The following is a 15,283-nucleotide window of genomic DNA, read 5'->3' on the forward strand; positions in this document are numbered from 1 at the left end:
TTAGATTATCATCTTCCCTCCTTCCTTGGCAGGTGTACACTCTGACTCCGTCATCTTCCTCCTTCGGTGTTGCTGTCATCATCAACTTGATCTAGTGCCCTCACTGACACTGTGGGCTGCATCCAGGGATTGATCAATCCTTCAGTATTCAACATTTGTTCCTTGTTCAGTGCAGGTTTCTTTTCTTCTTTGACATTCCTCTTGCCACCCTAGGATCCGTTTCTCCCTTAGCCTTTCGCCACATCCAGGATCTGAGAGGGGTTGTTAGTAGTCATGTTTATCATGCCTTGTCATCTCCTGCCTGTGAGTCTCAGTCTAAGTTAGACGAGGACTTTAGGAGCTGTAACCTATCTATCACTTGTTTTGACAGAGGAGGTAGCTCATTCTAGAGCACTCAGTTTATTGCATTTCAGTGCATTTTCTCCTCTAATCAGGATTTTATGTGCATTTCCCGAGGTAGTTTTTGCATTCTTCAGGTTGCCTCACTTGTGGGACATTGTCCACCCGTTTCAGGATTTTTTTGAGCATTTTTGACATTTTTACCAGCATTAAATGCTGGTCGAACATATTGGCCTTAAATTTCAAGTTGGCCAGTTTTTGGGTTTTTTGGCTCTTTATAGCCATTTTCCACTTGGTAGTTAGTTAGATTATCATCTTCCCTCCTTCCTTGGCAGGTGCATACTCCGATTCCTTCATCTTCCTCCGTCTTCGGTGCTGCCGTCATCATCAGCCTGATCTGGTGCCCTCACTGATGCTGTGGGCTGCGTGCAAGGACTGATTAGTCCTTCATGTATTCAACATTTGTTCCTTGTTTAGTGCAGGTTTCTTTTCTTCTCTCTCTTCCTCTGTGTTGGAGTTCCTTCTTTTATTGTGCACTCTCATAGCCTTGCTATGTTTCGGGATCCGTTCGGATTACGATACACTCTCTAGCTCATACCCCTGTCCTAATCGTCGAGATACTGGAGTTTGTGGTATAGTATCCACTCTTTGTATAGTGTATTTGCTGCATGAGCATTGTATATTTAGTAGTCATTCATTTCATTATTCTCTGTGTTCATTGTCTCTAAGTTACCCTAACCCTCATTGTGTTTTGTGTTATTAGTTTGTGCTTTATCGTACGATTGGTATCGTGTTTTTGTGTTTAGAGTATCTTGTCATATGATATCAGAGCCAAGTTTTCTTTGAGAAACCTTGGACTTGATCGGAGAGCTTATTCGCACCAGGAGCAAGAACAATAGAAGGTTCAGATGACTTTGAACACTGACACACCGCTCCACAGCTAAGCATGTCAAGAAATGAGTAGGAGTGGGCCTCCCAGCTTGCCCTTGCTAGATCTAGCATGGTGGAGAAACTTTGGACTACCATGGATTCCATTGATCGTATGAGATTTTAGTCGCTGAGTACAATCTCATCCTTATGCATAGGGCTCAACAGCAGATTGAAGGTGAGCCAGAGTTTCTTGCTTTAGATTTGCTGCACACAGAACTATTGACCATGCAGGTACGACGGAATCTCCACTTCAGACTAGCCATCCTGAAGTGGAAATTGGCACGGATTACATACCACTTCCATTCTATTTCTTTTCTCCAATACTAGGTATGCACAATCTCGTTTTTGATTCTATGCTATCTAATTTTTCTATTCCTCATGGTTTGGGAGATCCTCTTGAAGAAGGGGTAATATATAACATCTTTTGGTTTGGAAGTAATGAGGAAGATAGATATTCCTTCGAAAACTCCAGACAAGGTAAGAAAAAGAAGCAAGAACTTATAAGTATCCCTTCTCTTCCTTTTCTTTCAAATAATTTTGTTTCTCATGGTCATACTGGAGTAGGTACATCTCATTTTGTTTTATTTAATGGGCAAAAGGAACCAATGATGTTTCCCACATCTTCATCCATCACAAATCCATTTGGGCTCCCACCCATCCCTTCCTCATCTTTTACTACATATTCCTTTCAGTCTCCATTAAGTGCACCTATGTTTATACCACACACCACATCGGGGGGTCCTCCATTAGACACAACCTTTAGGATTCCTTCTTTCTCCTATTCGGGTGGTGTATCACTGATGGGAGGTCATCCTCCCATACATACACTCTCGAGATTTCCCCCTCCAGGGCATTCTTCAAGTGTGGATCATTTGGTACCACCATTTGCCTTTATGGCTTTAAACAGCCCCAAAACATGCTTAATTAATGAAGCAAACCTTTTATTTTAGAAAAGAAAACACGATCCTAGAGAGTTATTATGTCCCACATGTAAAACCCTAATTTGGGTGCCCCAAACGTTCTATAAATAGACATGTATCCCACCACTCTCTAATCTCGTTTTTGCAAATTTTAGGTCTTTCAGCTTGCTATCTACACCCCAGATACGGAAGACATCGTGGTCCAAGCTGGCCATTGCTATCTACAATAGTGTGGCACCTGTTTCCAGCCTACCACACATTGTTTGGAGCTGATTTCAGCCTGCTGACTGTTGTTGCTTTTTTTTCCTGCGTTTTTAGTTGTTCTTTCTCCTACAGTTGTCGCCTAACCTAAACATGTTGTGTTTTGCCATTTTCTCTCTCCTCACCTGCGTTTTTAGTATTTTTCTCTCTTGCACTACCGTTTGCATCAGATCTAGCCTTCCTTGGCTGCATTTGTTGGTATTCGACATTTGGAGGTTGCTGTACTGCGTTTTGGGATCCGAATGACACACTCTCCAGCTTACTATCCCTATCCTAATCCTCGAGATACAAGAGTTTGTGGTACAATATTTACTCTTTGCATAGTGTGTTTGTTGCATGAGCTTTGTATATTCAGCAGTCATTCATTTCATTATTCTCTGTGTTCATTGTCTTTCAATTATCCTAACCCTAATTGTGTTCTTTGTTATCAGTTTGTGCTTTTTCGTATAATTGGTATTGTGTTTAGAGCATCTCGTCACACCATGGTGCCTTTTATACATGCTCAGGTGTGAACACACCCTTAGTACTTGTACTTTACATACAATTATCACAAATAAAACCTAAGAGAGGTACCACTCTTTGTACCCATGCAATTACTTGTTTTTTCATTGCTGGTTGGTACTTGCTTCGTACCTTGGTCATTTGTGTAATAGTTGGGCTCACATTTTATAGCAGAAGTAGTGCTATAATGTCTTGGTGCAAAAGAAATAGGTGAAGCCCATAAAGACAAAATTGGTAAAACTAGCAATATGGATCCAGATGAGTGGGATGAGTTAGATGAGTTTGCATGCTCTACCATAGAACTTTCAACGTCAGACAGTTTGCTCTTCAACATAGAGAAATTGAAATTTGCCTATGATATGCGGCAAAGACTTGAGGAGTTATATGCTCAAAAAAGTGCAGCCAACGAGGTTTATTGGTTGAAAAACTTGATGGATCTTCGTATGAAGGAAGATACAACCATGTTTGTACATTTGAATGAGTTTAATTCTATTCTCAACGAGGTGATTACTTTGGAGTTTCACTTTGATGAGAAGTTTAAGGTAACATTTTTGCAATGCACTTTATCTGAAAGTTGGGATACTTTTAGGACAGCAATGAGTAATTCCAATGCTATGCTGTTATATTTAGATGTGGAGAGCTCTTTACTCATGGAAGAGCTCAATAGGCAAAATATGTCAGCAAACAAGTCTTCCAATGCACGGCATACTAGAGGTAGATCCCAGCAAAAGGGTAATTTTGACAACAAAGCACGCAAGAAGTCTTGTGGAAAAGATGTAGGGTGCCATTGCTGTGGCAAGAAAGGGCATTTCAAGCAGGATTATTTTAAGTGGAAGAAAGAGAAGGGCAATGGAAAAACACTGATGATCACAAAGATGAGAAAAAGGACAACCAACATGCAAAGAAGAGTAGTGTAAAAATAGAGGAAGTCTATGCAGTTAATCATGAGAGTGACAGTGGTAGTGACGTACTCTTTGCTTCTTCTTTTAGTGCACAGTCATTGATTGTAGATTTTGACGATGACATGCCCACTTGGATTCTTGATTCACGTGCTTCATTTCACGTAACACCACACCGTGAGTGGTTTTCTGACTATAGTGGTGGTAGAGATGGTGTTGTCTACTTGGAGAATAACTATGCATGTGATATTGCATGAATTGGCAATGTGCAATTAGTATTTCAACATGGTTTAATGTTCACTTTGCAAAATGTGAAACATGTACCTCAGCTCAAGAAGAGCTTGATAAGCATAGGGCAGCTAGTTGATGAAGGCTATCATAGCACCTTTGGGGATAGCAAATGGAAGATATGTAAGGGATCTAGGATTGTTGCTAAAGGCTCTAAAAGTGATACTCTCTATCTATTGCATGTATCTAGTGTGTGTGATTATGTTGTTACTATAACCGAGCAGCCAAGTGTGTCTTTATGGCATAGCGGGTTGGGGCACATAAGTCAAATTGGAATGAAAGCACTTTCTCGTTTGGGTTATTTGCCATGTTCCAAGTATGCTGATTTTGACCATTGTGATCATTGTATATTTGGCGAGCATACTCAAATATCACATAAAAAGTCTTTTTCATTAAAATCTTCACCCTTAAGAGTTGGTACATTTAGATGTATGTGAGATGCGAGGGTTGTTTCTCGGGGAAAAGAAATATTTTATCACTTTTGTTGATGATGCCATACACAGTGTGGGTTTATATGATCCGTTGCAAAGACGAGACATTGGATAAGTTTATAAAATTCTTGGCACTTGTTGAAAATATGAATAGCATGACATTAAAGTGTCTTTGCTCTGACAATGGTGGGGAATGTGCGTCAAAAGCCTTTCAGGCCTTTTGTGACAGCAAAGAGATAAAGAGGGAACTCACTGCCTCCTTATAATCCATCCCAAAATGCTGTCACAAAGTGTATGGATAGGAATATTCAAGAGAAGGTCCGTACCATGCTGTCTCATGCTGCATTATCTCATGGATTTTGGGCAGAGGTTGTTATGACAGTCGTACACTTGATAAATTGGTCACCGAACAAGTCTTTGGAGGGAAGAGTCCCTCAAGAAGTGTGGTTGGGCAAGCCACCTTGGCAAGCACACTCGAGAGTGTTTGGCTGCGAAGCATTTGTGTACATACGCAAGGAACAATGCAACAAATTGGAGCTAAAGTCTTGTAAAAACTCTTATATGTTTTTAATTCTACTACTTTGTAGGTCTCTTTTGTGTCTGTCTATGTGGTGTGTATGTGTTTTGTTCTTATCTAAATGGCACCTCAAACTCCTCCCCCAGTCCAATATGTTCCTTTAGTCAATCGTGAGACTATTCTCAATTATAAGAATCAATAGACCTGATTACTAAGGCCGGCCTATTCCATTTTGTGGCTCTCTCATTGTATTTGGTACATTTGCCCAAGGGGTAGAAAGTCCTACCATGCAAATGGATTTACAAGATGGTCACTTTTGGTTCTACACCAAAGTACAAAGCACGACTTGTTGCAAAAGGATACAAGCAACAACATGGGATTGACTTTGACGAGATCTTTTCTTCTGTAGTCAAGATGACTACTTTGCGAACCATATTGGGCTTGGTTGTATGTGAGGATATGGAACTCATACAGATGGATGTAAAGATTGCTTTCTTACATGGTGATTTGCATGAGAAAATATATATCCAACAACCAAAAGGTTTTAAAAGATGGTATGTAAACTCAACAAAAGCTTGTATGGGCTGAAATAGGACTCATTGCTTGTATACCAAGAAGGTAGCAGATGACAACCTATATTGTTTTTGTATGTGGATGACATGTGGATTGGTGGTAGGGATGTTCATGCATTAGATACATTGAAGTGGAACCTACATAGGAGTTTGGATATGAAGGATGCTGGTGAGGCAAATCACATCCTTGGCATGCGTATACTCAGGGACAGATCAAAAGGTTTTCTTTATCTGTCACAATAGGAGTATGTATCCAAGGTTTTGCAGTGTTTCAATATGGAGGAGGGGAAAACAATTGGTGTACCACTGTCTCCATATATGAAACTCGATGCAGAGGACAACCCTACATCTGATGATGAAAGGTTGAAATAACCAAGATTCTGTATGCTTAAGCTATAGGTAGCTTGATGTATGCATCTTTCATGCAAAGATGAAGCACATACATCTGAAGTATTACTTAATCAAGGATGTACTTGATAGCAAAAGCATTGAGCTTCTCAAGGTACATACAAATGATAATCCTGTAGATCTTCTTGCGAAGGGTCTTCCAACAGAGCGGTTCTCTCATTGTTGATAGATGATGAAAGTTGGATAGTATATGTATTTCAGCTTTGTACATACTTAGACTAGCTGATTCTTTTCTCTCAACCTTACGAAACATTGCCTTTAGGTGGGAGGTATTTGGGAATAAAGGACCATGACCTCTTCCTTCTTCAGCAAGGCACATTGGTATCCATGGCTTCTTTACCAATAGATGACCAGTCTATTGGGTGTTCCTATTGCGGCACAAATGGTCATCCCACCAGAGATGGTCGACATCGACCTTTGCTCCCCACTCCTTCGGAGTATATGCGTCTTCCACCAAGCACTCCTTGTGCTACCTCTTCTTTCTGGGCCACAGAGATCGTTCTGCATCGGCTATCAGAGTTTTATGCTCAAGGCAATAAGCCGCACCCGACATGCACTAAGTCCTTTCGAGCACATGGAGGCTCTAAGACCTTACGAGGAGATAAGCCCTCCTGGAGACCACCCCTTTGCGAGGAGGTTTTCCCCACCCACTTCCGGGTACAATGGCTTCCACGGCCCACATCTCCTTCATAGTTCACTCTTTCGAGAGCTTGCGATTGTTCCGCACCCTTGGCTCATCTTGACCTTCTTCCCCATCCTCTTCCACTCAGGTTCGAGAGACCACTTTTGGGTGCTTTCCGGCTTCTTCTTCCAAGCACCAGATATCTTCTTCGGCACGACCTGTGGCACTTCCTTCGTCATCAGATGCTTCGCAGTCCATGAGCCATGAGTGGTTGGATTCCCTTTCTTTCTCAGATTGTGGGATTCAGAGGGGGATTTTCTAACTTTGCCCTCAGAGGGGGCTTCCAGTTCTTCTTCGGCTTCAAAGAGGGCTCCTACTTCTACTCCTTCCGATTCAGAGAGGGACCTTATGTGCCATGAAGTTCTTCACACACCACCACCTTTTACTTTCGAGGAGTGGCTCTTCTTTGAGTAGTCATTTTCTCTACTCATACCAAGGATCTAGAGGATCTACCTAGATCGGGGCCCTTGGGTCTTCGGCAGCAACTTGGTGGCTAGGCCTTCGTATGCCTTCTAGCATGGAGTCACGGAGCTAGTGGCTTCTCTCCCGAGGTTGAGTTTTGGGTTCTACAGCTCATCCAGTCTCTTGACTATCTTCAAAGGTCTCCTTTCAGGTGGTATTCTCAGAATACAGGGTGGATCTTCTTCGTTCCTTGGTCAGCATAGAGCCACCGCTCAAGATCGAATACATGTATATTCTTATGGTTCTCGGCACCACACAAAGTCCGACATTCCTCATATGCATTGCGTGATTTCATCATCTTTGTACTAGGGCGCTTGGGCAAGTGAACAATTTCCCCACGAGGGACACTGTCCAAGTGGCACCTGTTGCATGAGTATTCTTCAGCATGTAACATTGCATCTCCACCTCACTCTTCTCTTGTTCCCCATTTTGGGCCTGAGAGGGGGTGTTGAGAAACCCTTCACCCTTCACCCGCAGTTTGCATTTTTGCGTTTCTGCGTTTTGCGTTTAGGGTTTGTAGCCCCAAAAAGGGGCACCATCCTAGACTGATTGTGTCTATTTATAGGCCACTCTCTCATTCATTCCTCACGGCTGATTCATTCAGTCCGTCACCTCTTCTCTCCAGCCTCTCCACTACCCTCATACTCCTTCAAGAGGACATTGCAGTTTGTGGTTCGTGACTGTCTTCATCTCCTTGTGCTACGGCACCCTTGTTCCCTTGTATCACATTCACTCCATGATTCAGGCCTTCATCATTCCATTCATCAGAGTTTTTTCTCTCTTCTTTTCTCTTCTCCATGTTTGCCAAGTTCACTCCGTGTTCCTCCTCGCAAACCCTATTGTCTCGTTGGTACGCCATCTTTTGACAGGGGGCACACAAGCCAAAAAGGACAAATGCCATTATTGCAAAAATGCAGGCGACTACATCACTGAGTGTAGAAAGTGCATTGCCAAGGAGAAGAAAAAGGAGCAAGAAATGTCTGTTTCTGATGCTCCTTCCATTGCTATTGAGTCCGCGTCCTTTGTTGCAAATAGGGAGTATTGCTTTTACACATGCAGTAATGATACTTCTTGGGTTGATCGAGCATTTAGCTCTACTGAGGATGGAGACACTTGGTTTTTTGACAGTGGTGCTTCTAGGCACATCACATCTCGTAGAGATTTATTTGCTTCTGTTGGTGCAACTCCAGTTGGCAAGTCTGTACAGTGTGCCAACAATGCATCATACCCTATTAAAGGTATTGGGGAGATTGTGCTCACAACCATTAATGGCTCTATTCTCTGCTTATAGGATGCTTTGTTTGTGCCAAGTATAAAGAAGAATCTGCTCTCTATTTCTTCTTTGGCACGTTGTGGATTGCAGGTCACATTTGATGATGATAGATGCATGGTGAGAGACAAAGAACACGACTTTGGTCTTGACTGGCACTTTATGTCATGGGTTATATGAGTTGGATGCTCTTTCAGTTGATCAATCAACGTACATGGCATCCACTCTTACTCCTGCTCTAATAATGTGATTAATTAATAATTCTATCAAGCAACCAAAGCTTATAAATTGAAATATCCAATTGACCGCTTAACCTTGGAGAGTGGAACTGGCGCCCCTTGTGGGATTTCTTTATTTTGTATTGCAAATGGATGGAGTACATCAAGATTCTTTAATCTCTTCTATTGATCCTCGTGCTATCATAAATGACCAGCAAACCTTTAAACCAAATTGCCCCTTGGTTTGCGTGGGGATTGGCCTTAAATTGTGTTCCTTGGGTGACAAATTCAAGCCCAAATGTGTGCTGGTTGAAGGGCCACTCAAATCTCCTGAAATCGTTGATTCCAGTGATTGAAATTCAAGTCTTTAGGTCTTAAATTTTGTGCATGCTTCTTGTGTAGAGATTCATCAAAATCTCTAGCTCCAATGGTTGAGTCTGCTAGAAATTGGTGAGGAAGAATGAGAATAGGCTGGAGGATGAGAGAATGCTGAGGAGAGAGAAAATTTTGATCTTCTTTGCAATGAAATCTAGGAAAACAGTTGCTACGTTGTTTAGATAGTCTTTGCACTTGTCCTCGACCGCCTAAAGGCCCTAGAAATGCTATTGTTAACTGTTTGGTGCTGTCATACCTCCCCAAGGTGTCGTCTACTGCTTGGGCTGAGTTTGTTGATTAGAAATGACCCCCGGCTGTTGGTGATGGCTGTTGTAGCCTATACTCCTCTTCCTCCACCTCCGGAATGCTCTCTCAAAAGCCTCCCACGACCTTTTCCCACTTGCATGGCTAAGTTTTGCCAAGTGATAGCCTTTCAAAAACAAATTCCATAAATATTTTTGGTGCATAAAAATTAATCTAACTATCCAACAATTAAATTGGCTAGGCCAATTTATCACCAAAGTGATCCTGAGTTGTCATTAGCCTTAAAACTAGCATTGATTAACTAATTAATGTTAATCCCCTAGTGTCACCGCTGACACTTATGGCTAATTGAATGTTCTAGGCCAAATTTTGTTACCAGGTACCACATGGTACAAACTTATGACAACTTTTGCCTTTGGCACCAATTGATATGTCGGGGTTCTAGGTTCCACATTGTGAAATAACTATCTTGCAATGCACATCACATGTGAAAGTCACATTTGCACATTTGATTATCTTTTTGTGTCTAGGCTTTGCACTTCTAACACGAACATCTCTAGTTAGAACATCTTCTAAAAAATCATTGCTTCTCCCTAGTTGTGTGCACCTTGTGTGCTTGTGAAGTTGATCATTGTGCCTATACAGGCAGGTCAACATGCAGATTGCAAAAGTAAATTCCAATTCAGGAACCTAGTACCTACAGAACCTTAGAAAGTAGCTTGTGGGCTTGGTGACCTTACAGGAGAAGCATGTTGCCTAGGAACCTTGATAGAGGGTTTGAGGGGTTTGGCATACTCAAACTACGTGAGGGTGCTTTGATATTAGCACACTTGTTGACATGCAGTCCATTGACTTCTAACAATTTCCTATGATGTGGTTTTAAGACCTGCTTAGCTGCTTTAGTTGGTTTGGACTCCACACACAGTACAAGATCAAGAATTTGGCATTGATCAAACTAATGGTATCATTCAATTGGACCATGCTGATTGTTAGAAGGGTGTCATTTACCTGCACAGAACTAAAGTAACAAATGGCTTTTTAGACCAGCAAACATGGAGACTTGGATTGCTGTATGTATGTGCTAAAGGAAACATGTATTCTCTGGTTTCTGTGTTAGTGAGGTGAAGCTAATCGTAAGACTGTAAAGTGTTGGGACTGACAGGATTTCTGCATGTTTTTTCTTATTCAAGAGTTGCTTATTATATGGTCAGACTGTCGACTTAATATCTCAAAAGGATGTTTTTGACCTTGATATTATGCTTGCAGGTTTTGTCTAACAGTACGAGGAGGCTTTTGTTATACAGAAGATCATGTCATGGATTTTAATGCAGGTACTTCTTTGTGGCTGTTTTTTTCTTCCTCTCCATTTTCCTTGAATTCCTGGCCTTGAGTTCTCACTCACTTTACTCACAACAGTGTATGATGGTGACGCTCTTGGAGAGTCGCTAAATGAGGGACTGGAATTGGCAAGCTTTAAAGTGGTATGCAGTATTTATTTGGATTTCTGTAGTTGCCTAGGTTATGTTGGTGAGTGTGATGCTATTGTTTGCATTAGCAAAATGAGCTCTTGGATTGAGGTTTCTTGATCTAAGAATTAATGAGACTTGGTAAACTGTTATTCATGATGCTTTCAATTCTTTCTTTCCAGGGCTCATATGTCATTAATACTTGAAACAGTAGTTATAATGCTCAAATGCTATGCAGGATTTTTTCCTCGAACCATGCCAATTGTGATTAAGAAAGGAATGGGTTTTGAGTGTGCAGCCCAATGGGCCAAAAGTACTAGCATGTGCCTATTTGAACAGTTAAGAGGTACTTTACTGAAGTACAGAATTTGAAGAAGTGGTCATCCGATCCATTTAGCAATGTCGTATCGTATTGGGATCCACTCTGGATGGTCATGTCATATCCTTCAACAAGATGTTGTGATTATCTTCTATTAGTCATCCTTGAACTTGAAAGATCCAAGATACTGCATCGATTATTTCTTATTGATGCATCTATTTGTAATATTGTTTAGAATAAAAATGTCTGCCTTTTGGGGGCTAGAAAAGCTTAGAGGAAGAACATCAAAAGATAAGCTTGGGATGCAAAAAAAAAGGGTGGAGGCAAGCAGGAAGGCTAATGCTAGGCAGGGTCATCAAAATGCCAGCCTGAATATAAATTGGATGTGCACAACTGGAGTCTCTACTGTGTTCATAAGCATATCTCTGGAGGGTGCAACTGCCCTGAGTGTCATGGCTGGTCTTTGCTACAGATCTCTCTTGCGTGGGACACCCTGCATACCTGAAAGAATTCACAATGACTAAATTGAGGATATGCACTGCTTTATAAGATGGGTATTCTAGTTGTTTGTGACTTTACTCATGGCCAAGTCAATACTTGAGGTGTTTCATGTAACTTGGAAAGGAATTGGAGGCTTTTCATTGATCTTTTGGGTCAATTCCACCCCAAAATAAAAGTATTCCCACCTTGTCTTCATTACCAAAGGGAATGCGTATAATGTGGTGAAGAAGATCGAAATCTGTCTCATTCCTAAACTTTCATGTTGAGTTACATGCCTACAATGTCGTTATCAACATGATGGTACTTGAGAACCCACCAGCATAAGCAAGAGATTATAAGAGCAAGAAGTGGAGGATGATGTAAATGACAGCTTAAATAGCTGCACTTCAAGTTCTGTCTACCACAAAGACAACAAGAGGAAGTTTGAACCATGTTTGGACCGATGTCGAGTGAATTCATTTGGGATGGTGAATACAATGTTAATATTGGGAAAATATGAAGTAAATGGAACTTGGGGGGGGGGGGAGTAAACATTTGGAGTCAAGTTCTTCAAAAAAGAACAAAGGAAACAAGATACATAGGAGAAAGAATGGAATAAGAAAGTAAGGACATCTAATATTTAGGAGGCGGCAGTAAGCCAGGGTACATTTTGTACGGTACCATACCCTATGTTCATTTCATACAGTACTGTACAGTTTGCATGTGTTCGAATTGTACCCAAAAGAAAGACCATTTAAAATGTCCATTGGTGCATTTTTTGAAAATTTGCCCCTTTTTTTGGCTTGTTACACATTCAAACTTCTCTTCTTTAACACTCCTCCCTCTTTCATACTCCTTCCTCTTCTCTTCGCCCTCACCTCGGCCCTTATAAAAGGGCAGCCCCTCCCCCCATCTCACCACACAAATCAGCCTCCATCTTCACCAATCTATCTCTCTTGAGCTCAACTTTCAAGCCATTGTCTTCTTCAATCACCTCACTCTCCCTCTCCCTTTCCCTTGCTTTCTCTTCCTCCTATCCCTCTTCCTCTCCCTCTCCCTCTCCCTCTCCCTGTCCTCGTCCCTCTTCGTCTTCCTCTCCCTCCCTCTATCCCTTTCTCACCTTCTCTTCCTCTCCTCTCCTCTCCCTACCCCTACCCCTACCCCTCTCCCTCTTCCTATCCCTCTTCGTCTTCCTCTCTATACCTCTCCCTCTCTCACTTTCAAGTTTTCATTCATACATATTACACCCTCTCCTTTTCCCAAATCCCTCTTCCTCTCTCCCTCCTCCTTTCTCCTCATTCTTTTCCACAATGCCTAGGTCTCTTCATGATATATATATATATATATATATATATATTAATGAATGTATGAAACCACCCTGCAATAAGCCTTTCTGTGTGCATGTAGTTTCAGTAAAAGAATAAGTGCAATCAGGATAGTCAAGAACAGACAGTTGTTTCTTCAGAAAGGAAATATTTTATTCAAACTTGGAAAATCATTTAAGGGATGCTCAAGTGTGACAGGTGCACCATCATGTGTGCTGACCAAGGCAACCTTTGTGTGCTGTTGTAAACTACTAGAGTTTTGGTCATCCTCTGTTAACCTGTTACAATTCTTACATACAAAATTTCGTGGTGACTAATGCTGTTTGCTGAACACCGAGTAATTGTTCGGCTAACATGAGTCATGTTGTGGAGTATTTAGGATTAAGAAACATATAATTGAGAGTTATTTTTAGTGATGGTCTAGGTGGAGTTTGCGGAATGTTATGTGCTGCCTTTGTTTAAGAAACTCATCTTTCCAGAATCACAGTGGGGATTTTGCAAACACATACAAATTGAAACCTAGGAATACTTTGATTGTTAGCAGAGGAAGTATGATTAAAGTACTGTTGTAGCATGTACTTTGTATTCAATGTAGTAGTAGCTTTCTTTGCTGTTCAGCTTGTCTATGTGAGGGAGCAGTTTCATCTTTGAGCTGTAGGACATCAACTTTTAATTGTGCTACTACTTTGAATAACTCCATTGCGATGTCATGATTTTGTATGGATGGAAATGTTGAATTTATGCACACCACGATCTTGTGTTTCATTGCTGGTGGGTTTGGCAAGATTTTGTTATGAACTTTTAGGATATGCTTTTGACTGCAGGGTGGATCAGAGTACCTGGTTTACACACCATTTGACCCTCTGATGTTTGTAGCATACAAGGTATCGGATCACTACTGAAATTGTTATGGGCTCTCAAAACGAGATCCATCTGAGATGTGTTAGGAAGGTGCTGATATGCTGCATTATTTTGCAGGATAATGATACAGGAGAGCTTACAGTTGCTGATGATGTAACAATATTTATCTGCAGTAGTTTTCACTACTTTTTGCCACCTTCTGCAGAAGGAAATGTATAACTTATGTGCAGATTGTCTTTTTTCCCACTCTGATAGCTGCTGTAAAACATTTTGGCAGGATTTGTTAGATGATGAGGCAGTGCTTGATGCCATTGATGAGGAGAAAGAATTTCAAGCTCATATGGTAGTTATTATCTGCTTTGCAGGTCTGCATCAATTGCATCTAAAGAATAACTAACTGTGTTACCTAACTGTAGGATGAGGAGATTGCAAGGCTAATTGAAGCAGAAGAATCGGACTCTGACTAGCATAGACCATAATTTTTTATGTTGAGCAGACTCTCGCATCTGCGAGTGTGCTTTGGGCATTTGAAGCTTCTCTGGTGTATTTTGATCTCCATAGGCTTTTGTATAAAAATAAAGGGGGGTTACTATTGCCAGAGATGTAGCAGGTAATCAAGTCAGTACTTGTTCCTTTCAAACGTCATAGTTTCAGTAAAGACATTGTAAGGAGCAGACCACTCTTGTAAAGTTCGAGTTGTAGTTAATATGGTTTGAGTTTGAGCTCTCTTACTTGGAATACAACAAAGATGGAGGACAGCAAGTGGCAGTTGAATTTTTGTAATATGGACTGTTTGTAGTGCTTTGAAGTTGTATACCATGTGGATCTTTGTAATATGGGTTGAATTTTTGTATTATGGGCTGTTTGTAGTACTTTGAAGTTGTGTAACATGTGGATCTAACTCCTTTATACCACTCTTGTCAAAAACTTGGTAAAACAGATGCATACCAAACCTTTTCAATGATCCTTTCATAGGAATGGCTAGCAAACAAATAGGTGTTACGTATTTTGAAATTGATGCAACTATATTGCATTTTCTGCTACTTATCATTTGTAAGTACAATACCATGAAGTATAGGCAATGATTAGAGTCTGGATGTCACATTATTACGCCAACATTCTATGATATATGTATATTTACGAAGTGAAATCAGCAAGATGAAAGTGGTTAGAAAAGAAGGTAAATGTATCGAGGTGGAAAAGCCATTGTATAGGAGGGTTGGTTGATTGAGGGTAGAATACCCATTTATGAACCTCATCCCGCATGAAGACATTGGCAACATATAATTTCTTCTTCACATCATCATCTTCTCATCTCCATCATCCTTATTGCTGCTTGTGCACAGGGGTCTTTTGATAAAAGCTTCCTCGATGCGTACATGTAACTCATGTTCTTGCTTTGATATAAGGACTACGGTTTATTCCTTTAACATATCATGTGCCCATTTCTTAGTTCTAATTGCACTTAGAACTCTCTAAGGATTGCTAGATTTTG

At 40.9% G+C, this 15,283-nt stretch overlaps 1 protein-coding gene across 4 annotated transcripts in view; it reads left to right on the top strand.

The window, feature by feature from the left end:
• LOC148030452 (BTB/POZ domain protein TNFAIP protein) overlaps nucleotides 1-14,657 on the top strand; it is a 35,716-nt gene extending 21,059 nt beyond the window's left edge. Inside the window, exons 5-10 of one of the 4 annotated variants that reach the window (XR_015692194.1) lie at nucleotides 10,604-10,668; nucleotides 10,754-10,818; nucleotides 13,752-13,811; nucleotides 13,906-13,960; nucleotides 14,066-14,131; nucleotides 14,205-14,656. Coding sequence is in view for 3 of the 4 variants with exons in the window: in XM_087686773.1 (XP_087542899.1) it covers nucleotides 10,604-10,668; nucleotides 10,754-10,818; nucleotides 13,752-13,811; nucleotides 13,906-13,941; nucleotides 14,066-14,131; nucleotides 14,205-14,255 (343 nt within the window). In the remaining variant the exon portion in view is untranslated. Of the gene's footprint in view, nucleotides 1-10,603; nucleotides 10,669-10,753; nucleotides 10,819-13,751; nucleotides 13,812-13,905; nucleotides 13,961-14,065; nucleotides 14,132-14,204 lie in introns of all 4 variants that reach the window. The other 3 variants (XM_087686773.1, XM_087686771.1, XM_087686774.1) reach the window with 3 other exon arrangements.
• Nucleotides 14,658-15,283: the final 626 nt, after the last annotated feature.

Source organism: Lygodium microphyllum, chromosome 10 (assembly GCF_053477565.2).
Source record: "Lygodium microphyllum isolate KBCC chromosome 10, Lygodium_microphyllum_v1.1.10, whole genome shotgun sequence".
Lineage (NCBI taxonomy): Eukaryota > Viridiplantae > Streptophyta > Polypodiopsida > Schizaeales > Lygodiaceae > Lygodium > Lygodium microphyllum.